General features: G+C 47.0%; 1 protein-coding gene across 1 annotated transcript; it reads left to right on the forward strand.

The window, feature by feature from the left end:
* Window positions 1-7,320: 7,320 nt before the first annotated feature.
* Window positions 7,321-27,409, forward strand: CHAF1B (chromatin assembly factor 1 subunit B; the record flags this gene model as incomplete). The annotated part of the gene is made up of 13 exons (XM_079704692.1): window positions 7,321-7,446; window positions 7,892-8,024; window positions 9,930-10,047; window positions 10,641-10,744; window positions 13,027-13,123; window positions 14,806-14,890; window positions 16,398-16,491; window positions 21,038-21,107; window positions 21,194-21,285; window positions 22,777-22,918; window positions 23,903-24,328; window positions 26,419-26,513; window positions 27,087-27,409. 13 exons carry the CDS (start codon window positions 7,321-7,323, stop codon window positions 27,176-27,178), a joined length of 1,674 nt encoding a protein of 557 aa, XP_079560818.1. The 3' UTR covers window positions 27,179-27,409.
* Window positions 27,410-27,908: the final 499 nt, after the last annotated feature.

Genomic DNA, 27,908 nt, shown 5'->3' on the forward strand with positions numbered 1-27,908 from the left:
TTAAATATCACTCACCTTATACCTATGTAAGGATAGACTAGTATCTACATATATTCTATGCATTCATGATATACCTAAATTTTTCTTATGTTTGTTTATTACATGAAATCGTGCATTTTATTATATATTTATTTTGAAGTATAAATGATTTACAATGTCATGTTTCAGGTGTACAGCACAGTGATTCGGTTATATATATATATATATATTTTTTCAGACTCTTTTCACTTATAGGTTATTACAAAATATTACTATAGCTCCCTGTGCTATACAGTAGGTCCTTGTTGGTTATCCATTTTATATATAGCACTGTGTATGTGTTGATGCCAATCACCTAATTTAACCCTCCCCCCAACTTTTTCTTAAATTTTTAGATATTTCTAGGTTATGCACTTCATCTGCATTTTTATTTATTTTTATTGTTATTTATTTATTTATTTTTGGCTGCATTGGGTCTTCGTTGCTGCACGTGGTCTTTCTCTAGTCGTGGCGAGCAGGGGCTACTCTTCGTTGCTGTGCATGGGTTTCTTTTTTTTTTTTTTTTTTTTTTTTTTGCAGTACGCGGGCCTCTCACTGCTGTGGCCTCTCCCGTTGCAGAGCACAGGCTCCGGATGCGCAGGCTCAGCGGCCATGGCTCACGGGCCCAGCCGCTCTGCGGCATGTGGGATCCTCCTGGACCGGGGCACGAACCTGTGTCCCCTGCATTGGCAGGCGGACTCTCAACCACTGTGCCACCAGGGAAGCCCCGTGCATGGTTTCTCATTGCGGTGGCTTCTCCAGTTGCAGAGCACGGGCTCTAGGTGCGCAGGCTTCAGTAGTTGTGGCTCGCGGGCTCAGTAGTTGTGGCTCGCGGGCTCAGTAGTTGTGGCTCGCAGGCTCTAGAACACAGGCTCAGTAGTTGTGGCGCATGGGCTTAGTTGCTCCGCGGCATGTGGGATCTTCCCAGACCAGGGCTCAGACCCGTGTCCCCTGCATTGGCAGGCGGATTCTTAACCACTGCGCCACCAGTGAAGCCCTTATCTGCATTTTTAAATTGTCGTAATCTCCCCCAAGTTTCCAGTATATTGAAAAAAATCTGCTTATAAATGAACCCATCCAGTTCAAACCCGTGTTGTTCAAGGGTCAACTGTGTTTGTCTTTTTGTTTTTTTATAGATTTATTTTATTATTTTTGGCTGTGTTGGGTCTTCATTGCTGCACGCGGGCTTTCTCTAGTTGCGGTGAGCAGGGGCTACACTTCGTTGTGGTGCGCGGGCTTCTCATTGCACTGGCTTCTCTTTTTTCCGGAGCACGGGCTCTAGGCATTGGGGCTTCAGTAGTTGTGGCTCGCTGGCTCTAGAGCACAGGCTCAGTAGTTGTGGCGCACGGGCTTAGCTGCTCTGTGGCATGTGGGATCTTCCCGTACCAGGGCTCGAACCCGCATCCCCTGCGTTGGCAGGTGGATTCCTAACCAATGAGCCACCAGGGAAGTCCCTGTATTTGTCTTTGGGACATTAGTCACGGCTCACAAAAAGAATGCCATCAATATCCATCCAGTTGGCATAGAGGAAAATATGCATTGCTTTTTTAGCATTAATTTTGTGATCATGAAGTTAATTTACATATACTGGCCTCTAGGGAGAAAGTCAAGACCCGTGAAGACATGTCTTGGTAAATTCAAGCCATTCAAATGCAGATGAAGTTTTTAGGTGAGTGTGGTCATAGAGAATGAATTAACCATTACAGAACTGGAGTGTGAATCACAAGTAAATTTCCTACACAGGCATTCTAATAAGAATGGGCTGAGTAAATACAATTACCTATTTCAAACATGTAAAACAAGTTTAACCTCAAGGTTCAGTATTAATTTCTTGCAAAGCAGTCAGGACTTATTATGGTAATGATATATAGAATAGACTCAAAAGAACTTTTACCCCAACTTGGCTAATATTTAGGTTATGAGTGTCTTCAATTATGTAAATATTATCCAGAATTCAGCTGTATCTTCATAGCAAAGTGTAATGGTGCTTTATATTCACAAAGTACATGAGTCATCAGTCTTCCTCATTCCTGTTAAATGCTGTTGAAAACTGGCCTGTGTTTTGAACTGTGTGGCCTATGTTTTGAAAGTTTGTACTGTAATCTGAAGCAGGGCTGACTGGAAGTAATTTGATGTGGGCTTTTCATTTTCTTTTTTCTGGATAGGCAGTTGTCCCATGTTTTTGCGATTCCCTTGGTGGAGTATCTCTCAAACTGTGGTGTTCATGCAGACCGCTGAGACGCTAGGAAGCGCCCTTCCCAACTTGCTGTGTGACTTTACAGTGTGAGTTGTCTAACCAGCTGACAGCCAGAGAAGTGACGCAGTCTGACATAACTAACTATACCTGTTACCTCTTTTTCTGGACAGAGAATTACAGGGGTCTAGGACAATAATAAAAATCATTACATACTATAATACTTACATATAATTATGTTATATAAAGTATATGATAATAGTATTATATGCCATATTCACCATCATCACTTTAACCAGTAGTTTCTCATTTCCCACTAATTTACTGTGTCCTTAAATTGATTTTTTTCAGTATCAGATATTTTAAGCTCTATAAAGGGATTATTTATTTATTTATTTATTTTTAATTTTTTGGCCATGCCAGGTGGCTTGCGGGATCTTAGTTTCCTGACCGGGGATTGAACCTGGACCCCCAGCTGTGGAAGCTTGTAGTCCTAACCACTGGACAGCCAGGGAATTCCCTCTATAACAGGAATTTTCAATTGCATACAAAAGTAGAGAAACTGTTCATTGCAGCACTGTTAACAATAGCCAGGACATGGAAGCAACCTAAATGTCCATCAGCAGAGGAATGGATAAAGAAGATGTACATATATACTGTGGAATATTACTCAGCCATAAAAAAGAACGAAATAATGCCATTTGCAGCAACATGGGTGGACCTAGAGATTGTCGTACTGAGTGAAGTAAGTCAGAGACATAACATATGATATTGCTTATATGTGGAATCTACAAAAGGGTACAAGTGAACTTATGTGCAAAACAGAAATAGAGATACAAATGCAGAAAACAAACATGGTTACCAGGGGGTAAAGTGGTGGGGGGGAGGGGTAAACTGGGAGATTGGGAGTGACATATACACACTACTATATATAAAATAGATAACTGGGCTTCCCTGGTGGCGCAGTGATTGAGAATCTCCTTGCCAATGCAGGGGATATGGGTTCGAGCCCTGGTCTGGGAAGATCCCATATGCTGCGGAGCAACTAGGCCTGTGAACCACAACTACTGAGCCTGCGCGTCTGGAGCCCGTGCTCCGCAACAAGAGGCCGCGATAGTGAGAGGCCTGCGTACCGCGATGAAGAGTGGCCCCCGCTTGCCGCAACTAGAGAAAGCCCTCGCACAGAAACGAAGACCCAACACAGCCAAAAATAATTAATAAATTAATTAAAAAAAAAACCCAACTAATAAGGACCTACTGTATAGCACAGGGAACTCTATTCAATACTCTGTAATGGCCTATATGGGAGAAAAATCTTAAAAAGTGGATATATCTATAACTGATTCACTTTGCTGTACACCTGAAACTAACATAACATTGTAAACCAACTACTCCAGTAAAATTTTTTTTAAAAAATAGAGGAACTATTATAATGAACTCTCGTGTACCCATCACTCTGCTTCAACAATTTCCAACTCACAATCAATCTTGTCTTATCTATATCCCCATTAACTTATCCCTCCAGTAATATTTATGTGTGTGTGTGTGTGTGTGTGTGTGTGCGTGTTGTAAATATTAACTCATTAATTTTTTTATTGTGGAAATACATACATTACATAAAATTTATCATTTTACCATTTTTAAGTGTATGATTCAGTGGCATTAAGTACATTCACATTGTTGGGCAACTATCACCACTATCCATTTCCAGAACTTTTTCATCATCTCAGATAAATTCTGTATCCACTAAACAATAACTCCTCATTCCCACCTGCCCCCCTGGTGGCCTCTACTTTCTGTCTCTACGAATTTGCTTATTCTAGGTACCTCATAGAAGTGGAATCGTAACATATTTGTTCTTTTTATTTTTAATCTTTATTTTTGGCTGTGTTGGTTCTTTGTTGCTGTGCGTGGGCTTTCTGTAGTTGCAGCGAGCGGGGACTACTCACTGTGGTGGCTTCTTTTGTTGTGGAGCACAGGCTGTAGGCAGGCGGGCTTCAGTAGTTGTGGCTTGCAGGCTCTAGAGCGCAGGCTTAGTAGTTGTGGCGCATGGGATTAGTTCCTCCGCGGCATGTGGGATCTTTCCAGACCAGGGCTCGAACCCATGTCCCCTGCATTGGCAGGCAGATTCTTAACCACTGCGCCACCAGGGAAGTCCCCATATTTGTTCTTTTGTGTTTGGCTTATTTCACTTTGCATAACGTTTTTAAGGCTCATCCATCTTGTTGCATATATCAGTTTCATTCCTTTTTAAGGCTCAATGATATTCCATTGTATGTATGTACCATATTTCGTTTATCCATTCATCCGTCCATGGACATTTAGGTTGGTTCCACTTTTTGCTATTCTTCTATGAACACCGTTGTATAAATATCTAATTGCATCCTTGCTTTTACTTTTAATTCTTTTCGGTACATACATAGGAGTGGGATTTTCCTTTTTTTTTTTTTCTCTTATGTGTGCTTTTCAAACAATCAGATTATCTACAGTACATATTCGTCATTCCCAGTCCAACTTCTAGAAATCCTAGCCATGACTCAAGAGAGAACATCTAAAAACTACATATCTGGATTACATTATCCTATCTTTCTGTAGAAAACAGGCTTAAGGAGCCTCCTGTCATTTTTGTCAACATGAGACATCCATCTGTAGACAATTTCTATACCTTTCATGAAACCGGCTACAAGCATCAACCAGCATTTATATAAGAATCCATGTCAATTCTTTTTCCTAAAAATGCCGAAAGAAAATTGTTTTAAAAAGCCAGGAAGAATTGGCTCCTCAGATGAACCTGTATGTTCCTTTGATCAACTATGCATCACAAGGAATTTTTTTCCTGGCCTTCTGGAAACTCACAGATAAAATGTCACATTTGGAAAATTATCCCATTTCAAAAGGCCTGCTGCATCTATTTCCGCCTTCTGATTTACAGCCTCACTTTAAAATGTTAAATTCTGTTCTTAAAACGTGTATGTAACCACATCTGCTATTTGAGGTGTACTGTAAGCAATCCAGGTACTGAACAATCACATAGCTTTGAATTCTCCAAAACGATCTAGAGCCAATATATATCTTAAAAATATATAAAAAAACCAAAATGTCAGTTTTTGTTTGCAAAAGGAGAAAGAGACCTGGTTGAATTCAGGGCCAAGATATCCAGAGAGAGAGAGGAGGGGAAAGGTGAGGAGGGGGAGAGTCACCTAGGGGAGGCTGGCAAGCTGTCTTCTGCAAGGTTGCACAGGGTAGCACTCATTTTACAAAGCCCCTTGGCCTTGAAGGCCCAGAAACCTGCTGTTAGTCAGCACAAGGAGATTGTCCATTTATCCAGGCCAATCTCATCTCAGGGAAGCTCCCAGAGTAATGTATGCAACCAGGATTCCAGTTAATGTAGAAGGAGGATTGAAACTGCCTTTGAAACTTATGTGCATATGACCTGCTTATCCGTGTCCAAAGGCTTCTGGGTCACTGACCCATCCATCCTTTCCCATTCATTGCCAGGTCCCATTGCTCCTCCTTTGTGCCTCTGTTGTCAATGGTGAGTTTCTTTACCTTCAATTCTCATTTCCCAGAGCTGCTCATCCGAAACTCTTATCACTTGAAGCCCACTTTAAATGCCTCCTTCTCTTCAAACTTCCTTTGAGCCTTCAAATTCAAAATAACCTCGTACTCAGAACTGTAAGAGCACATTGTTCCTTTCACACTCCTTTTCACTTTATTTTTTAATTATAATTATTTGTGTACATGACAGGAAGCCCCAAGACCGTTTCTGGGGTTTATTTATGTTTGAAACACCAGTGACCAAAACGGGGGCCTGATACAGGTTACAGCTGTCAAATATTCGCTGCACCAGTGAAAGACTTGGTAGTCTTGGGCGGGTCTCAAGAGTTACAGCCTCCCCACCTGTCCTACAGGACGGCTCTTCTTTCCCTTTTACCGGACTGTAAATTCTCTTGAGGGTAAGTCTGAGTCAGCTTCGTTCTCCACTGTGTATCCAGGACCGGCACAGGGTTCCGCATATAGCAGATGCTCAGTAAATGTTTGCTAAAAGAATGAATTAACAAGGGAATAAGTGATTGAACGAATGAATCGATGGACTCCCCCTTTCTTCCACCTGTGCATCTGTCCGCAGGGAATTAATAAACCCGCGGGAGCCATCCCAGATTCGCAGGACTCGCGGCGCTGGACCATCCTCTGCGGCGGGGCGGGGCCTCCAGGGAGTCCCGCCCGCGCGGAGGCGGAGAGTCTCGGGAGTCCCGCCCATGCGGAGGCGGAGCCTGCAGCGCGCGGGAAGCGGCGCGCGCGCGGCGGCGGGAGCTGGCGGCCCCTGGGACTGACCGCGTCCCTGCAGGTAAGGCTTCCCCGCCCTGGCTTCTGCGTCCCTGCGGTTTTCCGGCCGGACCTGGGGGGCGAGAGGCTCTCGCTGACGGCCTGCCGAGAGGACCCGGGATAGCTCCCGAGAAGCGCGCGTCCGCGCGGCCGGTCCCCGCCCCGGCCTCGAGCGGCCTCCTCCCAGGCAAGTCCGGTCCCGGCTTCCCGGGCCCAGCGTCCAGTCCCGAGCGGCGGGAAGGGAGCTGCCTTCTCGCCTCCGGCCTCGGTCTGTTCCCCGGGCAGGCCCCTCCCCTGGGCGGCCTCCTTCTCCCAGAGAGCCCCCTCCCCCGCGGCCCTGGCCCCTTCCCCGGGGTAGCCCCCTCCCACGCGGCCCACTCCCCCAGGCGGCCCGCCCCGGCTTTCCGGGCTCGCCCGGCAGCCTCCCCTAAGCGGGGGCGGGCGCCCAGCCAGGCCCGACCCAGGTGCCCTGATTTCCTCTGCCCGGGTGTCCCATTTTGCTTTTCCGGAGGTAGCAGGAGAATAAACTGAACAGCCACGACTCAGCGAACCATTTTAGGTGAAACTTGCTAGGTGTTAACGTCAGAGGTCAACAGTAACATCCTCTCCCAACGCAGCGTGCGTTTTTGACGGTTAGCAGAGTTCCTGGCTCCTACTAGGCGCTCAGTACATCGTCCTGCTATAATATTCACCTCATTACCGACGATTTTCAGCTTTCCTCTGTCTTTGGAGAAGGAACGGTCCCCGAGGAACGGTATTCTGCCCCTTGAAGACCCAGGAGGATGAAAGTCATCACTTGTGAGATCGCCTGGCATAACAAGGAGCCAGTGTACAGCCTGGACTTCCAGCACGGAGCCGCCGGGAGGATCCACAGGCTGGCCTCCGCGGGGGTGGACACCGCTGTCAGGGTAAATGGGGCCGAGGCAGAAAGGCCCAGGGAAGCCCTATTGAAGCAGCATTCTCCACTCTTCTATTTATAATGAGTGTCAGCAGACACACACTACTTAGTTATGTAGCCCAGAGGGCTAAATTCTCAGGGCCTTGAGTCAACAACGAAAGCAAAGGAGAGCACCTTTCTTCCTGGGGTCCTGTTATCTAGAGTGATGTCACCGGATGCCTATTGCTGTAGAACCCTGAGCCAGTTTCCTCCCGGGAAACAGTTTGCACTAGAAAGAGGTGGGAGGCCATGGGACGGACTGTAGGTTTATGTTTCAGATAGGAGTTCCTTCCTCTTACATTTCAAAAGAGAGACTAAATTTTCTTTCTGAAAATCAGCGTAGTGGTGTTTCCGTCGCTACAGTATGGTGCGTGCTCGCTATACGTTTCTCTGAATGAATGTGTTCGTATCAGCAGATCTGGAAGGTAGAAAAAGGACCAGATGGAAAGGCCATTGTTGAATTTTTGTCCAATCTTGCTCGCCATACCAAAGCTGTCAATGTCGTGCGTTTTTCTCCAAGTGGGGAAATTTTAGCATCAGGAGGGGATGGTGAGTATTGTACTTTAAGATTCTTCAGAAACCAGATACCCATGTGTCTCATATTGAAGAGTGAGATTTGAGCTAGACATACTTTGTTCTTTTAGAGGTCGCTTGACCCTCTCAGTCTGTCATTTAGATAGTTGAGTAAAATAATGTGGGGAGTGTGAAGGGGTGGGGGATGCCAAGCGTAAACTGAGAAGACCTGTTTGAAAACGGCCTCTTTCCCACTTGCTCCCACTGGGCTGACTGGAGACAAGCAGGTAGGTGCTTACCGTTCTACGTCCCAAGGCAACTGGCCTGGCCTTGTTTGGCTGGCAGTTCATTTAGCATCTGTAAGTGATCACAGTCCGTTCCGTGTCTCTGTGTAATTAACGAATTAATTGGCTCCGGGAGTATAGTCTAAACAGCCCTCTAGGGCTTCCCTGGTGGCACAGTGTTTAGAGTCCGCCTGCCAATGCAAGGGACATGGGTTCGTGCCCCGGTCCGGGAAGATCCCACATGCCACGGAGCGGCTGGGCCCGTGAGCCATGGCCGCTGAGCCTGCGCGTCCGGAGCCTGTGCTCCGCAATGGGAGAGGCCACAACAGTGAGAGGCCCGCGTACTGCAAAAAAAAAAACCAGCCCCCTAAATTATGTTTCTTTGGTAGGAGTAGATTGATTCATATTTTCTGCTTGTGCTTATTTTATTTATATATTTATTTATTTTTTACCTGCGCCACGCGGTATGCAGGATCTTGGTCCCTCGACCGGGGATTGAACCCGTGCTCCCTGCAGTGGAAGCGTGGAGTCCTAACCACTGGACCGACAGGAAATTCCCTTTCTGCTTGTGCTTAAATGGCATAAAATGATACAGAAGAAGTAAATCTTTTTATCATGCTCTAAAACTAAGATAGTCTAGAAGTCAGAATAAAAGGAAAAAAGACATCTCAGATGTTGTTTGAAGAAGGAGGAAAAGAAGCCTGGTTGAACTCAGTGCCCTGATGTCCAGTGTTTCCGTCGAGGGAGGGGTGGGGAGTGGCAACAGCACGGGGCAGTGGGGAGGCTGGCGGGCCGTCCTCTGTGAGGCCGCACAGGGCAGCCCAGGTCCTTTGGCCTCGAGGGCCCGGAAACCTGCCGTCCGTCAGTCAGCACGTGGAGAGTGCCAGTGCATCAGGGCCAGTCTCATCTCAGCCAAGCTCCCAGGATTCCAGTTAATTTAGACAGAGAACGTGTGTGTCCACACCACCGGCTCCTTCACTCTCCTCCTTCGGGCATTCCTCGAAGGGAAGCCACGTCTTGGTCAGAAGGTTATGTGGTGAGCCTGGCGTCAGAACGTGGGGAGCTAGAGGACTCAGACAATTGATGACATCATGCTAAGGTATCTGACACGTCCATAGTGTTAACAGCTGACACGTGCACGGGCTTACCATGTGCCGGGCATCGTGTGGTACGTGCTTTATGCATTTGCCTCCTTTAATCCTCACGATAGCTGATGAGCTAGGCACTGTTATCCTCCTCATTTTACGGGTGAGGAGACCGAGGCATCAAGATGGGAAGTGACTGGCCGTAGGTTACACAGCTAGGAATGAGTTGCCAACCCTTGCGTTGGTGCCTCTGTTGTTTCCCTGTTCGGCCACTTACAGGTTATGCCTGTGGATTTGTTAATGTAGTCAGTCACTTTGCAGTAGTGTTTTGCTGGCCTGGGGACACTTCTGTTTAAGGTGACCTTGTATAGCTCTGATCTGGTATGAGTTTGATTTTGGAGTTTTTGTTCAGAAGGCAAACTTGCTTTTCCTGCCCGAATTCTTAGACGTAAATCCTTGTGGCCATAGTGTCTATTGAACAACATAGATATTATTTAATACCCTAAAAATCCAGAAGTGAAGGAGCCATGCTTTGTAAAGGGTGGCTTATCTTTAACTGACTCGCTCCACAGATGCTGTCATTCTGCTGTGGAAGGTGAATGATAACAAGGAACCAGAACAGATCGCTTTTCAGGATGAGGATGAAGCTCAGCTGAACAAGGAGAACTGGACCGTGGTAAAAACCCTGAGGTAACCACGGGAGGGGCCTGGGAGGGGTTTATCCTTAGGACCTGGATGCATTAAGCTGATGCGCATTTTGACTTTTTTTTTTTTTTTTTTTGCGGTGCGCGGGCCTCTCACTGTTGTGACCTCTCCCTTGCGGAGCACAGGTTCCGGACACGCAGGCCCAGCAGCCACGGCTCATGGGCCCAGCCGCTCCGCGGCATGTGGGATCTTCCCGGACCGGGGCACGAACCCGTGTCCCCTGCATCGGCAGGTGGACTCCCAACCACAGCGCCACCAGGAAAGCCCGCATTTTGACTTTTATATCTCACTTAAAACTTTTACTTATGCAAGACAGTAATACGGGCATAGTTTAAAAGATAAAAATATGATTAAAATGGATTTTCTTTATCTTATAAAATTTTCCTTAGTAAGCTTGAATCAATTTTAAAGATACAAATATCCTTGAAGGTAGTAGTTTATAGCTATAGCTAATATAGCTCTAGTGGAAATTCCTAAAGTCCCACTGTAATGTATGGTCCCTGAGATTGCTTTTAAATTTTTGACAAGTTTTTCTCTCCTTGAGACAAGAATTGCTTTTTCTCCTCTTTGGATTCTAGGGGCCACTTAGAAGATGTGTATGATATTTGCTGGGCAACCGATGGGAATTTAATGGCTTCTGCCTCTGTGGATAACACGGCCATCATATGGGATGTCAGTAAAGGTAGCTGATGTGTTTTTGTTATTATCGGGGGAAGGACTATTCTAAGTGTCTAAAAAGCCGAACCTTTAAAGGCTTCAGAAGAGTTTTTTTAGGGAACTGAAACAGGTGTTTCGCATGACAGGTTAGGGATTAGCCCCACATGCCATGGATCCACTGCATTTTTAAGGGCCTAGTCAGAATGTATGAGGCTTAGCAGTGGTGTCACGAGTTGCTGGTGCCAAAGCAAGGTAGATCTCACACGCCTGGGGGTGCAGACATGACGGGGCCAGCGGGGCGGGACACGGCTGATCCCTGCCGTCCAGGAACTTAGGATCTCGGGAAGTTAGCAGGTCATAATCAGTGAGGCATTCATTGCATGCTCGATGTTGGGGTAGGTGGGGTCGGGTTTCCATTTTGGGACATCAAGGTGAGCCCAGGACACCTCACTGCTTTGAAAGAACCTGTTCACTAGTTGAGGGGACAATAAACATGTGAGAAGTTACCGTAGGATGAAAATAGCAGTGAAATGCCAAAAGCCAGTGGTGGCTGACGCCTGACCACTTTGACCTCCTGCAGTCCTGTACTCAAGCTTGACGTCTTCTCCCAAATCTCTTCTTCTCTTCTTCTTTATCTGCTGATTCTCCTGCAACCCAAGTGCCCAGGTTGGGAGTCAGGCAGCGGCATTGGCCTCCCCTGTGCTCTCAGCATGGCATCAGCCCAGTTTTCGTCCACGCTGTGGAGGCCTCTGTTCTCCGTTCTGTGCGGTCCAGCTGAAGCGCCCTCTGTCTTGCCTCATTTCTCTCATGCTCTTTCTCATCAATCCCAGACACTCGGCAATGTGGAGGACCAGTGTCACTGTCTTCTTTTACCCAAATCTGGCCGTGGGTTGGATAATTTCAGTGTCCGTTGCCACACTCCATCAGCACCCCCTGAAGCCAGTTGTAACGATCTTGAACACGGCCAGCATGCTGGGCACTCTTGCAGGTGCTGGAGGACGCGTGAATACAATGGCTACGTCCTAGTGGGGTGTCAGATGAATACGCAAATGTATGATGCCAGGAAGTGATAGCGCTCGAAGGGGTCCGGGGATGAGAGGGTGATCTGGGAGGGCTTCTCTGAGCTTGTGGAGTTTGGACAGAGACTGGAATGAAGCCGGGGAGCAAGCCGTGTGCATTATTTCATGGGAACGGCAGGTGCAGAGGCCCGGCGGCCGGAGCTGCTGCTTGTGTCCCAGGATCAGGAAATCGCCGGACGGCAGGAGCAGGAGGGAGGGGGGACCTGAGGCTGGAGGGTGGCGGGTCCAGGCCACGGGGTCGGGTCTCAGATTGTAACCAAGGTGTGACCGTGTGCCACTGAAGGGTTTTAAGCAGTAGACTAATGTGATTTCACTTATTTTTTTAAAAAAATATTTATTTATTTATTTACGTATTTATTTTGGCTGCGCCAGATCTTAGTTGTGGCATGCATGCGGGATCTAGTTCCCCGACCAGGGATTGAACCCACCCCTTGCAGTGGAAGTGCCGAGTCTTAACCACTGGACCGCCAGGGAATTCCCTGGGTTTTGTTTTTTCAAGACTGGCCAAGGCTCCCGAACTCCCTCCTCTTTTTATCCGGGTAATCTCTGTGTGCTACTGGTTTTATCTTCTAAATGTTTCCCCCAAAGCCCTTTTCCCATCCCTAGTCACAGTGCTCTGGTTCAGGCCCTCATCTCTCACCTGGTCTGCTGTCACCTCCTAACTAGTGACACTTTTCTGTGCTCTCTTCGACCCTCAGTTTCATCTTTATAATGCAGGTCACTTCCCAGCTCAGCGTTGCTCTGAGCCACACCATGAACCCCCAGAACCGTTTCCTTGCACACGAGGGTCTTGCACACACCAGCACTCTCGGCTACTTGTCACTGCTCCAGAGGCCTAAACTGACTTTCACCCCGTGGATTTGCTCAGAATACCTTCTTCTCCCCTCATCGGCCCCCTGTATCCTGTCTGACCTGGAGAACCGAACTCTGAGCTCACTCCTTCTCGACCTCACCCCCTGCTTGGTTAGCTGCCCTCTTCCTCTGTGTCGTGTCACAGTGCGCATGCTGGTGGTGGGTCTGTCCCCACCATGAGCTGTGAGCTCCCTGGGAGGAGGGGCCATGTGAAGTCATCTTTGGTCCCCAGAGCTTGACGTGGAATTTGGTAGAGTCTAAGTTACCAACTGCTGAATTATGGAACGGCATAAAGGAACAATACTTAAATTGTAGTTTATACCATTTGTGCATTAGTGGGTTTTGGTAATGTGTGTGTTGTGTGCTTTATTCGTAGGACAAAAGATCTCAATTTTTAATGAACATAAAAGTTATGTACAAGGAGTAACCTGGGATCCTTTGGGTCAATATGTTGCTACCCTGAGCTGTGACAGGTAAGTTAGTATTTGGCAAGTTGTTTTCATCTCTGTTTGCTTGAAATTTTCTTCAGAGGTATTTTTATTACAGCTTAACCAATGTAAACCACAGTCTGGCTTTGATTCTTTCATTCTTGGTTTCATATAAAGCATTTTGTTTTACTGCTATTCTTACAGCATAATAAGAAATTGGCAACTAATTAGGACAAGAGCCTTACACGAAGTTAGTACTTAATAAGTCTTTATTGAGTGGGTGAGTGAATGCAGAAATAGCTTTGAATTAAATTTAAACTTCTTGGGCAACTTTTAAAGAAAAAGTCTTTTATAAATATGACTTAAGCAAGAAGAGGTAACTAGTGGTAGGGTTGGATAGTTATTTCATTTCTTTGATTAGAGTTTACTGCTATAGTGATTTTAACAACTCCATTTAAATTAATATGAAAATAAGATATTTTGTCTTCTCTGAAAGGAGGTCTTGTTGCTGTGTTTACTGGTACATTTAAACACAATATATATTTTTTTAATTAATTAATTTTATTTTTGGCTGTATTGGGTCTCCGTTGTTGCACTTGGGCTTTCTCTAGCTGCGGCTAGCGGGGGCTACTCTTCGTTGAGGTGCGCGGGCTTCTCATTGCCGTGACTTCTCTTGTCGCAGAGCACGGGCTCTAGGCGCACGGGCTTCAGTAGTTGTGGCACGCGGGCTCAGTAGTTGTGGTTCACGGGCTCTAGAGTGCGGGCTCAGTAGTTGTGGCGCATGGGCTTAGTCTCTCCGCGGCATGTGGGATCTTCCCGGACCAGGGCTCGAACCCGTGTCCTCTGCATTGGCAGGCGGATTCTTAACCACTGCACTACCAGGGAAGCCCTAAACACAGTAATTTAATTGTGTTCCTGGAACAAAAAATTAAAAAAAAAAAACCCAGAGGTGCCAAGCATATCACTCACCAGTCATAATAGTCCTTTATAATATTTATCCAACTACTTTTAACTATAACAAACTGAATTTCATATGGCCCTGGAATGAAAGCACTAAGGAAGTGTTTATTTTTCATAGAATCTCCTGTAACTTCCAAATGTCATTTATTTTCTGGTATATGTGGTTGTTTTTGTTTTTTTGTGTGGCCATGCCGAGTGGCTTGTTGGATCTTAGTTCCCTGACCAGGGATCGAACCTGTGCCCCCTGCAGTGGTAAGCACAGAGTCCTAACCACTGGGCCGCCAGGGAAGTCCCCTGGTATATGTGTTTTATGCAGGCAGTCAGGAGTGAAACAATTTGATTAGCTCAGGGAATACTATGAAGTACCAACAACCAATTTACTTGCTGCTGTTTTCCTTACTCTTGCAAATCCCTGAGGGTGAGACCGTTCCACCCAAAATAAACTTCACTGCAGTCATCCAGATGGCCCCTGAGCCAGATGCCCAAGACCTGAAAAACAAGGCCAGGCTTACAAGTTTATGTCCATTGACAAGTTGAAACATTCAATAAAGAATGAAATTGTGACATATTTCCCCACTTAGTTAGTGATATCCTTTTGGTTGTTAATATTTGCCTCTGTCACTCAGTTAAGTGTGAAAGTCATTGGTCAGTGGTTTTGCAGGCCAAAAGTTGCTGAAGCAGTCTTCAGTTCTGGTAATAGATTGTTTCTCTGTGAAACATAATTCGTTTACTAGAAGAGATAAATCAGACTTTTCTTCTTTATTTAGGATCCTGAGGGTGTACAGCACACAGAAGAAACGCGTGGCTTTTAATGTCTCAAAGATGCTCTCTGGAGTAGGGCCTGAAGGAGAGGTACAAGTGTTTGGACATCCCGTCTTAGCCGTACCGGAGCTGGGACTTAGGACGTCGTGAGCTCCTCCGTCGCTCGTAGCTAAACCCCTGGTTTCCAGGACCCGACACCTGAACTGCGATACGACTTCCTCTTAGACCACCAAGTCTCAGTGTGGTGGTCTGGGCTGGCCTGTACGGAGGTGGGGACGTCTGGGGGCCAGGGGAGAGGTGATGGTGGAGGACAGTGTATCCAACCCTGGCTGAACTACGGGGTCACCTGGGAAGCATGTAAAAATATGGGCGCCTGGGCCCGACCCCCAGAGCTGTGATTCACTTGGCTTGAGGCAGGCAGGGCCCCCGCGGTCTGAGGTGCAGTGAGGGTCAGGAACCACTGACCAGGAAGACCCCAGCACTAGGCAACAGGGAGGCAGGTGGGTCCAGCAGCGGCGATACACCTTCTTGGCAGGTGGAGGGGGACTCTGGCCATCGGGCTGGTACTCAGGAATGGAAAGGATTTTGATTTTTGAAAGAACTGGTAAATGAAGATAGCACTCTAATCCTAGTTGGTGAAAGGGAGCAAGTTGGTTACTATAACAAAGCAGATAAACAACAGGGTCCTACTGTGTAGCACAGGGAACTGTATTCAATATCTTTTGATAAGCCAGAAGGGAAAAGAATATGGAAAAGAATATATACATGTATAACTGAGTCACTTTGCTGTACAGTAGAAGTTAACACAGCACTGTAAATCAACTATACTTCAATAAAATTAAAAACAAACAAACAACAACAACAACAAAAACCAAAGCAGAGATGAGGTGCAAATCCAGTCCTGGGACAGCGTGTAAGGCAGAGTGGGTTGTGTGAGCTGGCCGGCGCTGAGAGGTCACGTGTAGTTAGGAGAGTCATGCCTGGTTGAGGATTAAATGCTTAGTGTTCATAAGGTGTCAGTGCATGGTAGCAAAAACTGTTCCACACAGGTGTTCAAGAAATGTTGTTTGAAAAGATGATAGGATTACTGTTTTCTTTTTAAAAAGGGTTCATTGGGTTGGAGATTCTAAATATAAACACACAGATAGCAAGCAAAGGGCTCCTAGTCATCTTCCTGCCTTTTCCCAGTCTCATTCCCCAGACAAACCACTGTTGACAGTGTGGTGTGTGCGCTTACAGAGGGTTATTTGTATAATAATTATAGAGCCACACAAACACGTAGAGAGAGAGAGAGAGAGAGAGACACACACACACACACACACACACACACACACACACACACACACACACACACACACACACACACACACACACACACACACACACACACACAGCTTTCCTTACCAAAAATGGGTGATCAGTTCACGAGTGATTGCCCTTGCAGACTTGCGTGATTATTTGATATGTAATTTATTTCAGTTTCACTTATTATTATGTCAGTAAGAAATGACAACATGTAGAGAAAAAAATAGGAATCGGTAAGCCTGTATTGCGAATGCGAAGGTCTGGAATAACGTTTAGACTCTGTGTGCCGCAGGCGAGAAGTTACCGGATGTTCCATGACGACAGCATGAAGTCATTCTTTCGTAGACTTAGTTTCACTCCTGATGGATCTTTGCTTCTCACACCAGGTGTGTTTAACAAAGCTTTTGATTTAAGGGCATGAGAGCAGAGGCGGTGGTATCTGTGCTCCTGATTTTGTGATGCTCTTTGCAGCTCAGGGAATTCTGATGAAAGCAGTGGTCCCCAACTTGTCCACACGTTGAAACCTCCAGGGAGCTTCAAAAAGTGATGGTACCTGGGTCCCACTCCCAGAGATTGTGTTTTAATTGGTTTGGAGTGTGTGGTCTGGGTCTTGGAATTTTAAAAAGATTTCCAGTGATTTTAATGTACAGACAAGTTTGGGAGCCACTAGACTAGAGGGTTTATATGTTTATATACTCCCTTAGGCAAATTCAACTTAAAAAAATTTTTAATGAGTGCCTTTTCCCTAGATGTATATGGAGGTCGTCATTCTAAAACTAATGATAAAGTGCCTTTATCATTTTTTTTTTTTTTTTTTTTTTTTGCGGTACGTGGGCCTCTCACTGTTGTGGCCTCTCCCATTGTGGAGCACAGGCTCCAGACGCGCAGGCTCAGCAGCCATGGCTCACGGGCCCAGCCGCTCTGCGGCATGTGGGATCTTCCCAGACCAGGGCTCAAATCCGTGTCCCCTGCATTGGCAGGTGGATTCTTAACCACTGTACCACCAAGGAAGCCCACCTGCAGTTTATATATAAGCTAAGAGTCCAGTTTAATTTTTTTCCAGACAGCTGGACACTCCAGAACCATTCACTCAGTAATCCATTCTTCCCACTGAAATACCACTCAGGTCACCTATTAAATTCCCTTTTATCCCAGAATCTATTTCTGGATTCTCTGTCTGATCCACTAAGCTATATGTTTATTCCTATACCAATACCATACTGATTTGATAACAATAGCAATACAGAATCTCTGACATTTAGACAGGCAAATGCCTGCTCAAGTATTATTCTTATCTTTCATACTTTTTTACTATTCTTTGCATTTACTCTCCTAAACAAATCCGAGATGTCATCCAATTAAAAAACCAAAAAACCGAAACAAACCAACAACAAAAAAATCCTTAAATGGGATCCTAATTGGAAATCAATTATCATGTTAATTTTTAGAACACGAAATCTCTCTATTTGTTCAGAACTTGTTTTATAACCATCAATAAGACCTTCTAGTCTTCTTCATAAAGGCTCTATGCCTTATTAAATTTTTTCCTATGCATTTCCATGTCTTCTGGGTTTTGCACTGTTACAAATGGAACAATTATCCTTTTCACATTTCTAAGTACTTATTCTACTGTAGCAGATACAGATTTTATGTATTTTATAATATCTAGCCACCTTATCAAATTCTTTTTTTTATCCTGAGAGTATTTTTTAAATCTCTTGGATTTTCTAGAAACATAGTCCTATCACAAAGTTTTCTCTCTTCCTATCTCTGTAACTTCGTTTCCTGCATTTATTAACACCACCAAGAATAATAATGGTGGCAGCAGATACCCACCTGGTACCTGATTTTAAGTGAAAATATTTTTGGAGCTGCCGTTTAGGAAAGGACCTGCTACTGAGTTTGGTAAACAACTTTCAATATACTTAAGCAACTACTTATTCTTGGTCCTGGGATCCCCCTAGGCCAATGTCATTCCCACATGTTCCCCAATGTCCTTTTACAGCCTAACCCACACGTGTGTATGATTCACACACTCTTGGGGTCTCCTCTGCCCGGCCTGGCTGGGACACTTAGTGGCAAACCTGACCTGTGCCCTCCCGTTTGGCCCAGCCCTGGTCATGTCATCATATCATACACAGGATGCTATCTGCGCCATGGAGAGCAGGGCACAGTCTGCTCTGAGACCATGTTGGCAACAGCACTGCCCTGGCTGACCCTGCTGGACTCAACCTCTCACCCTCCTGCTGACAGTGACCCTGACGTGTCCTTGCTGATTCTGCTGACCTGTCAGCCTTGACCACTACACTCCCACAAGTTATTCCAACCAGACTTGTCTGTGCCTAGGCCCTGTCACAACAGGCTGCTTCATTATTGAGAATAAAAATGATAAAGGGGGCTTCCCTGGTGGCGCAGTGGTTGAGAGTCTGCCTGCCGATGCAGGGGACGTGGGTTCGTGCCCTGGTCTGGGAGGAGCCCACATGCCGCGGAGCCGCTGGGCCCGTGAGCCATGGCCGCTGAGCCTGCGCTCTAGAGCCTGCGAGCCACAACTACTGAGCCCGCGTGCCACAACTACTGAGCCCGCGTGCCACAACTACTAAAGCCCACACACCTAGAGCCTGTGCTCCACAACAAGAGAAGCCACTGCAGTGAGAAGCCCGCGCACCACAGTGAAGAGTAGCCCCCGCTCACCGCAACTAGAGAAAGCCCATGCGCAGGAACAAAGACCCAGTGCAGCCAAAAATAAATAAATAAATATATTTTTAAAATAAATAAATAAAATAAACTGCAGGTGAATTCAATACTTAAAAATGGTAAAAATGTACAACTCTTGCAAGAAAATCTAGGAGGACATTCTAGGACTGGGGAAGACCAAACTAAGACTGGAAACCCAGAAGCTCTTAAATGATAGACCTACTTTGCTGTATTTGAATGTAGAGCTTTGGTATGGCAAAAGACGCAGTAAGCAAAATCAGTAGTCATATGATGGGACTGGAAAATAATGGTTATGGTACAGAAAAGAGAGCGCTAACCGATATCATAGACAATGCCTCTTCCAAATTGGCAAGAAGAACAAAAAGACAAAAGGAGAAAAACCCAAAAGAGAAAAACGAGAGAAAGGTACAAAAAGGCGGCTCATAGAAGAGCAAATCTGTATGCAGAACTGGCACACAGGGAGGTGCTGGGAAACCCGACGGTCAAGGCAACGCAAGTGAATGTGACATCAGTAGGTATCCCTTTATTCATTTCAGGCTGGAAAAAAATGAAAATATCTGTCGCTGATGGGCATGTGTATGGCTGTTGCTGGAGAGAGTGTGGATTGTTAGAGCCTTTTGGGAAGGCAGTCTGGTAACCGTTTAATGCATGTACTCTTCAGCCAATCCGCCCCTTGTCTGACATTCACTTCCTCAAGAAATGAAAACAGTACATAAGAGTGTATGTCCAAGGATGTTTATTGCAAGCATAGCTTTTTTTTTTAATGACACGTTCTTTTTTTTTTTTAATTAATTATTTTATTTATTTATTTTTGGCTGTGTTGGGTCTTCGTTGCTGTGCACAGGCTTTCTCTAGCTGTGGCGAGCAGGGGCTACTCTTCGCTGCGGTGCGCAGGCCTCTCATTGTGGTGGCCTCTCCTGTTGCAGAGCACGGGCTCTAGGTGCGCAGGCTTCAGTAGTTGTGGCGCATGGGCTCAGCAGCCGTGGCTCACGGGCTCTAGAGCACAGGCTAAGTAGTTGTGGCACACGGGCTTAGTTGCTCCGCAGTATGTGGGATCTTCTTGGACCAGGGCTCAAACCCATGTCCCCTGCATTGGCAGGCAGATTCCTAACCACTGCGCCACCAGGGAAGTCCAAGCATGCCTCTTAGTTGTAAAAAATCAAAAACAAAACAATACTCGTTAACAGAATGGGTGAATAAATTACAGTATTTTCAGACCAGTGCATAGTAGGTAGCTACTGAAGAAAGGATGCCTTAGTGTCACGCAGGTTAACTGTCACAAGTAATTGACTGAGAAAAGCAAAATGAGCAAAAGTATAAATAATACCCCATTTTATAAAATAGATTTAAAAAACCCACCATATGAATATACAAGTGATTGAGTTATAGCTGGTTGAAACAATTACGTGAGCATGGAGGAAATATAGAATGACCTGATGGTTTGTTAAAACGGATTACTTGGGGATGGAAGGATGGGGTGAGATGGGAAGAGAGTAGAAAGACTACTGGCTGTGTCTGCTGCCTTCCCCGGCGGGTATGAAATGGTCACATGGAAGATTATATATGTGTGTGTGTGTGTGTGTGTGTGTGTGTGTCAGGAAATGTTAACGTAAAACAGGGAGATGTTCCCAAGAGCAACTGTGTGTGACGGTCATTCTCCAGCAGGATCTGACCTGGTTTTGAGTACAGCCTGAGGTGAGTGTAGAAGGGCTCTCAGATGTGGGCTGCTCCCCAGGGCAAAGGCAGCTTCTGCAGGGGCTGGAGATGTCAGCAGAGGGCTGGTCTCCTGGCAGCCTTTGGGCTCCATCAGGCCGATGGGAAAAGGCCTGAGTCTCAGGTTTTGGGTGGCAACTGAGGTCAGAATCCAGGGGACAGAGAGCCGGAGGTCTGATCATAGCACTTCACTAGCAGGAATTGGCTGGATTCCCAGGCAAAGGTCTGCTGTGGTCAGGGCTCCCTGCTTTATGTTCTTCCCACCCAGGCCTGGAAGGCGCTCTGGGGCAGCTGAGCCCCTTGGGGAGGTGACAGGTGGGTAGAACTGGAGTAAAGGGCTGAGCCCGGGCAGGGACAGGGTGTTTGCATTTGTCCTCAGTTCACAAAAACATTGTCCAGGTAATAATGTTCCGGGGAAAATCTTTTACAAACCAGAACTGATGCGTCTTTGCTGATGAACAGTTTAATAACACATGGCCTTGCCTTCCTCTACTGCTTCCCCAGCTGGATGTGTGGAATCCGGTGAAAACGTAACAAATACAACTTATGTTTTCTCCAGGAAAAATCTTAAAAGGTATGCAATTGAAGAAATATTTACCCTTTCTTTTTGCTTTTGTTGAGTGACAGTGCTTTTTTGCAAAACCGCGATTCATCTTGCAGGCCTATCGCCCATCTTCCGTGTCCTGGGAAGGCGACGCTCGCTGTCCGCTGCTGCCCCGTCTACTTTGAGCTGAGGCCAGTGGTGGAAGCAGGTACCTTAGAGCCACAGGGGTGTGTCACATTCTCTGAGGCAGGTCACCAGGGTGGGTGGGGAGAGGTGAGTATGTGGGTTGGTTCAGTTCGGTCAGTCTTGAGAGCAAAGGCTGATGTTATCAAAATACGTGTCAGATTTTGCGTTGTCTAGAATACACTTTCTTTGCTGCAAGCAACTTTAAAGGACTAAAAATACTAGCTTTGTTTCTCTACTGAAGCAGGTTGAATGTCATTTATTATTGATTTCCTATGCAGTGAAAATTATGGAAAAATTATATGAATTGGATTTTTGTTTAACTTTTTCCACCACTGGCTGCTTTTAAGATTTTTCTCTTTATGAGTGGCTTTCAGCAATCTGATTACGGTGTGCCTGCTGCCGTTTTCTTTATGTTTCTTGTGCTTGGGGTTCATTGAACTTCTTAGATTTACGAGTTTATAGTTTTCATCAGATTCGGAGAACTTCGCCAGTTATTTCTTCAGATACTTTTTCTGTCATCCCCCCACTCTCTCTCCTCTTCTTCAGGGGCTCCAGCTACACATGTATTAGACTGTTTGAAGTTACCCATGGCTTACTGATGCTCTGTTTACTTGTTTCTTTCCTCTCTGCGGATAGTTTCTACAGCTTGTTTTGAGTTCACTAATCTTCTTCCGTGTCACCTGCCCTTGGTGCCATCCAGTGTATTTTCTATCTGTGACGGTGTAGTCTTCATCTCTAGAGTTCAACTTGGGTCTTCCTCACGTATCTATGCTTTACACCTTCCCTCTTGCTTCTTGAACACGTGGAATACACTTGTTACAATAACTGTTTTAATGGCTTTGTGTACAAAGGGTTGGTTTTGATTGATTTTTTCCTCCTCATTATGGGTCATATTTTTCTGCTTCTTGGAATGCCTGATAATTTTTTTTAATTAATTAATTTATTTTTGGCTGCATTGGGTCTTCGTTGCTGCACGTGGGCTTTCTCTAGTTGCGTCGAGCGGGGGCTACTCTTCATTGCTGTGCGCAGGCTTCTCATCGCAGTGGCTTCTCTTTTTGCGGAGCACGGGCTCTAAGCGCGTGGGCTTCAGTAGTTGTGGCTCGTGGGCTCTAGAGCGCAGGCTCAGTAGCTGTGGCGCACGGGCTTAGTTGCTCCACGGCATGTGGGATCTTCCTGGAACAGGGATCGAACCCGTGTCCCCTGCATTGGCAGGCGGATTCCTAAGCACTGCGCCACCAGGGAAGCCCTCTTCTCTTCTTTTTGAACCGCAGGTGCCCATGAGTGTTGAATCATAACACAGTGTCCTCATTGGTTCCTGCATGGTTATCCTTGATTCTTATATTTCTATAGAAAATAATACAAAAAACTGAATTCTTCCGTAAAGCATTTAGTAAAATTACATCACTTACGTCCCTGGGGAGAGGGCTTTTGGGGAAAATTTGTTTTCTTTGGGAAGTTTGCTTTTGCTTGTTTGACTTTCTCTGTTCCTGATTTCGCCCATCACCAGAGCCAGGTGTGGAGCTGGTGAGCCTGCCCTACCGCTTGGTGTTTGCTGTGGCTTCTGAAGACTCTGTGCTTTTGTACGACACCCAGCAGCTGTTCCCGTTTGGTTACGTGTCTAACATACATTACCACACCCTGAGTGATATTTCCTGGTGAGTGGATGGGGGGGACAGTGTACATTCCCCTGGAGTTGCCCCTCGGGTCAGGGAGCATTTCATCCTACAGTTGGCTTTTTTGGCCCTTATTTACCAGTTTTTTTTAAAGGAATCAATGTAAAAAGGAAAGCTGTTTCTAACTTGCTGAAGTACTGCTTCCTGTTGTGACTGCAGTGGGTGTTGATGCCGTGCAGACTGTGTGTGGTTCATCTAATTCTCATAAACCAAGGGGAGGCCCGGGGTCCCTGGTGTTGTGGGGACTCGCCAGGCCCTCCGGGAGGAAGCCCACACACGCGGGCCCCTGCTGCGCAGACAAGGAGGGGCCCCAGAACTGTGCCCGTCCTGAGGGGTCACTTTGCCCTCACCTTTCTGCCTGGCCTGGGCTCCCAGTTGTGTCTACACCGTCTGCTCGGGCCCCGGCTGGGCCTGGCCACCTACCATCTAGTTCTTGCTCTTTATCACTCTTTATCTTCTTTTTTTAAATTATTTATTTATTTTTTGCGGTACGCGGGCCTCTCACTGCTGTGGCCTCTCCCGTTGCGGAGCACAGGCTCCGAACGCACAGGCTCAGCGGCCATGGCTCACGGGCCCAGCCACTCCGCGGCATGTGGGATCTTCCCGGACTGGGGCACGAACCCGTGTCCCCTGCATCGGCAGGCGGACTCTCAACCACTGTGCCACCAGGGAAGCCCTCATCTTCTTTTTATCTTGGAGGGAAAAAAAAAGAAAAAAACCCGATCATCTCACCTTTATTCTGGTGAATTTGATGACGAAGCAGGGGTGGGTTGGGAGGGAAAGGGCGTGAGGGAGAAGCCCGCACAGATCCTTTCTCAGCCGTGTTTTTCCCTTGACGGCTTTGCCTTCAGACAAAGCTTGTGAGTTTGCTTGAACTTCCATTTTCTAACCAGCGACGAGGGCGCTAAGAGTGGCCTGTAGACTTCGGTAAAGTTTCTCGCTTTCTCTTCTGTTTCGGGAACGCAGGTCCAGCGACGGGGCCTTCCTGGCCATCTGTTCCACGGATGGTTACTGTTCCTTCGTGACGTTTGAGAAGGATGAGCTTGGAATTCGCTTGAAAGAGAAGCCAGTTCTGTGCGTGAGAACTCCCGATACAGCGAAGAAAACCAAGAGTCAGACAGGGTCTTCGCCAGGACCCAGGCTGGGAGAGGGAGCCCCCAGCAGCAGAGTCCGGGACCCCAGCAGCCCCTCTGCAACGCCCCCTCAGGCGAAACAGTCTCCGGCCCCCACGGCGGCCAAGGACACCCCTGTGACCGCTCCCGGTGCCAGAGGCTTCCTGGCAGGGCCCTCAGAGGAGAAGACCCTGCAGCCCGGCAGTCAGAATGCGAAAGCCCACCCATCCCGGAGGGTCACTCTGAACACACTGCAGGCCTGGAGCAAGTCAACACCCCGGTGAGAGCTGTGATGGAAACAGAAACTGCCTTGCCTTGTCAAAAGACAGGATAAGCCGAAAGCCCCTCTAATAGGTGAAATCCCACACAGCTGCCAGAGAGATGTTCCCTAACATCAGACCTGAGAGTGCCGCTTCCTTGCTTACAGACCTCTGTTGGCTCCATTTCCGCCCGTCGGGGGAGGTCCCGGCTCTTCGCTCGGCCCGTCGCCGGCTCTGTGGCAGCCTGCCATCCAGCACGGTGACCCCTCACTCTGCTTCGTCCCGCGTGCCTTACCCTCCAGCCCGACTCTGAACGTCGGGTCCCCAGGGCACACTCTGCCCTTGGAGGGCTCTGTGCCTTCACCCTCTGGGGACGCCCTGGACACCTGCTCCCCTGGGTGACATTAGAGTCCTCCCAGAAGACCCATTTGGATGTCCCTTCAGCCCTTTTCTGTGTCACGACACGTCGCATTCGATAGCAGGTGTTTGATTTATGCCTCTGTTTCCCTAGTTAGAGTACAGGCCCCCCAGGGCAGGAAGCGTGTCCCCGTTCTTTACCCATGTTCTCCTGCCCAGACGGTAACAGGCACTTACGATAGGTAGGAAGTCAAAGGAGCATCTCGACGGGGTTTTGGCGCGTCCAGCAGACTGGCTCATGGTGAGCGGCACCGCGGGTCTGAATAGCCTCCAGGTGGCGCTGCTGTCGTTTTCTCCCCTGTTCATGCCCGTCTGGCTGGTGAACGTGCCCGAGCTCACGGCTGGCACTGCAGAGCGGACAGGACTGCCCAGTATGGCCCCTGTCGTCAGGCAGCAGCTGGCCTCCAGGCTTCCTTCCCTGGACACCTCTGATCCTGCACACGGCCTTCTCCCCGGCCCACTGCCCAACACTGGGAGGCGGCCTGGGGAAGGGGCTGGGGGGGCAGGGGGGGATGAGGGGAGCACTGCACCCCCCCACACGCTCTGCCATGTTCACGCGACTTCATTGGCGGATCCATAATGTGGTTTAGGTGGAATGCTGGGCTCTTTCTGTATTTCTTTCTACAGACTAGCAATGTTGTTTTAAAAATTAATTTATTTATTTTTGGCTGCGTTGGGTCTTCGTTGCTGCGTGTGGGCTTTCTCTAGTTGCGGCGAGCCGGGGCTACTCTTCATTGTGGTGCGCGGGCTTCTCATTGTGCTGGCTTCTCTTGTTGCGGAGCACAGGCTCTAGGCACTCGGGCTCAGTAGCTGTGGCTCGCGGGCTCTAGAGCGCAGGCTCAGTAGTTGTGGCACACAGGCTTAGTTGCTCCATGGCATGTGTGATCTTCCCGGACCAGGGATTGAACCAGTGTCGACTGCATTGGTAGGCAGATTCTTAAGCACTGTGCTACCATGGAAGTCCCTAGCAATGTTTTTAAAATTTATTTTTAGGTGGGGGAAGGGAGTGGGAAAGTGTTCTTTGAAACATTTTTGGTATTAAAGTTTTTCCCCTCTTAATTTCTTGCGAGCTTCTTTCAGTTATAATTTAAAAAAAAATAGTTGTTGAGAATTAAGACTGTGAATTTTAAAAAAGAACCATCTAGGGGCTTCCCTGGTGGCGCAGTGGTTGAGAGTCCGCCTGCAGATGCAGGGGATGCGGGTTCGTCTCCCGGTCTGGGAAGATCCCACATGCCGCGGAGCGGCTGGGCCCGTGAGCCATGGCTGCTGAGCCTGTGCGTCCGGAGCCTGTGCTCTGCAACGGGAGAGGCCACAGCAGTGAGAGGCCCGCATACCGCAAAAAAAAAAAAAAAAAAAAGAACCATCTATATTTTGGAGCTTTCCACACTGGAAGCCATGTCTGATAGGCTTATGGAGGAAACATCTAGCAGAGTGTTTAGCATGTCATTGGTAGGTCACAAAACACGGGTTTTGAAACTTAGATGACTGGTTAAGGTTTAAGCTGACTCTTATTTATGTGATGGTTTAACTTAACACATGATCCTTAGTTACTAAGTAAGGGGGCATATTGACATTATATTCAATGCCTTGCATGATATGAGCTGAAAGTTTTACATGTTTCCTTGGACATTTGGTATTGTATGCAAACCATTCCGATGATACTAATGGCCTTTTCTTTCTTTTTTTAATCAAGGAGAATAAACTTGATACCCTTAAAGACAGATACTCCACTGAATTCTATACCAACCAGCGTAATTTCCAGCCCTTCCACAGAAGAAATTCAGTCAGGTAAGTGATACTGTTACTGGTTTAGTATAATTAAAGATAGAATACCATCTCTTTTGGAAATGAACACCACCTAACTTGGAGGCAGTTCTGAGAAAGCAAGGATGCATCTCACCAGGCCCGTCGTTTAAACCCACTGATTGCGTGTGTATTCTCATCCGGCAGCCCACCCTCCCGCCACGGTGCTCCCTGCCCCGCAGACGGTGGGTTTGGAAGATGGGTAGAGCTGGGCCGGTTCTCAGCCTCGGCAGTGTTGGCATCTGGGCAGGTCATTCCTCGCTCTGGGGCTGCACTGTGGATTCAGGATGATGAGCAGCGCCCCTGGGTGCCGGTACCCATCCCGTGCCCCGACTTGTGACGCTCTAAAACGTCATCAGACACTGCCCACTGTCCCTCGAGAGGCACAGTCGCCCCGGGTTGAGAACCACTGGGGCAGATCTTCCCCTTAGATGCATAGAGGACCTGGCCAGGCAGTTCAGTTCCTTGTCTGCGCATGAAATTTACTTTGTAAACATCAGCTCTTAACTTAAAGATGTCTTCACTCACTTGTCCACCCCATGTGTGTTCACATTTTAGAGATGCCTGGAGACCTTCAGGTCAGTCCCCCGGAGCTTAAGCGGCCCAGACTCAGTGAGCACAAAGAAGGTCCCCAAGATCTGGACCCCTGATGAGACCTGTCATGTGCCTGAAGGCTGCTAGGTCTGGGGACCCCCGTGTGCCCAGGGAGGGGCGACACCAAACACACCTGAGACCAGTGGGATCAGATGGAGCCTGACGGACACTAGAAAATGGATTTCTGTAACAGAAGATACGCATGGACCGATTTTCTCCAGAAACATGTTGGCTGTTGTATTTAGCACACATTTTTACCTCAGAGATGTGAACATTTTAATAGACTAAGTTCTCTTTTTGATGAGTTTCTGAGACTGGAACAGTTCAATGTTACCTAGTGTGAAAATCAGTAAATCCCCCCCTTGGAATACTTGTCTGAAAGTACAGACAGTTTATGGGTGGACTCCTTCCACAGCTAGAATTAGAGGAGAAGGTGGTTCAAGAAGGCTTATTCTGTTGAATTTTAGAGTGTTTGATTATTAGATCACCTTAGCTTCTAAATAGTTGATTAACTTTTGGAAGTTTGTTATGTTTGCTTTCTGATTTTAAAGGTGGTATTAGCACATTCTAGAAAGTTAGTAAAGAGTCAAGTAGAAAAAACGGGTTGGAGGTGGAAATCACCCATCTCACCACCAGAGGGAACCCATGTTACTGTTTTGGCATATTTCCTTAAAATTTCTATGTTTTTATTAATGTTATTTTATTTTGGGGAGGGGGGAGAGTTGAGATTTTACTTTAGATACAGTTTGGTATCCAAATAGGTTAACTTCTTAGACTGATTTTTCA

Source organism: Hyperoodon ampullatus (genome assembly GCF_949752795.1).
Source record: "Hyperoodon ampullatus genome assembly, chromosome: 5".
Lineage (NCBI taxonomy): Eukaryota > Metazoa > Chordata > Mammalia > Artiodactyla > Ziphiidae > Hyperoodon > Hyperoodon ampullatus.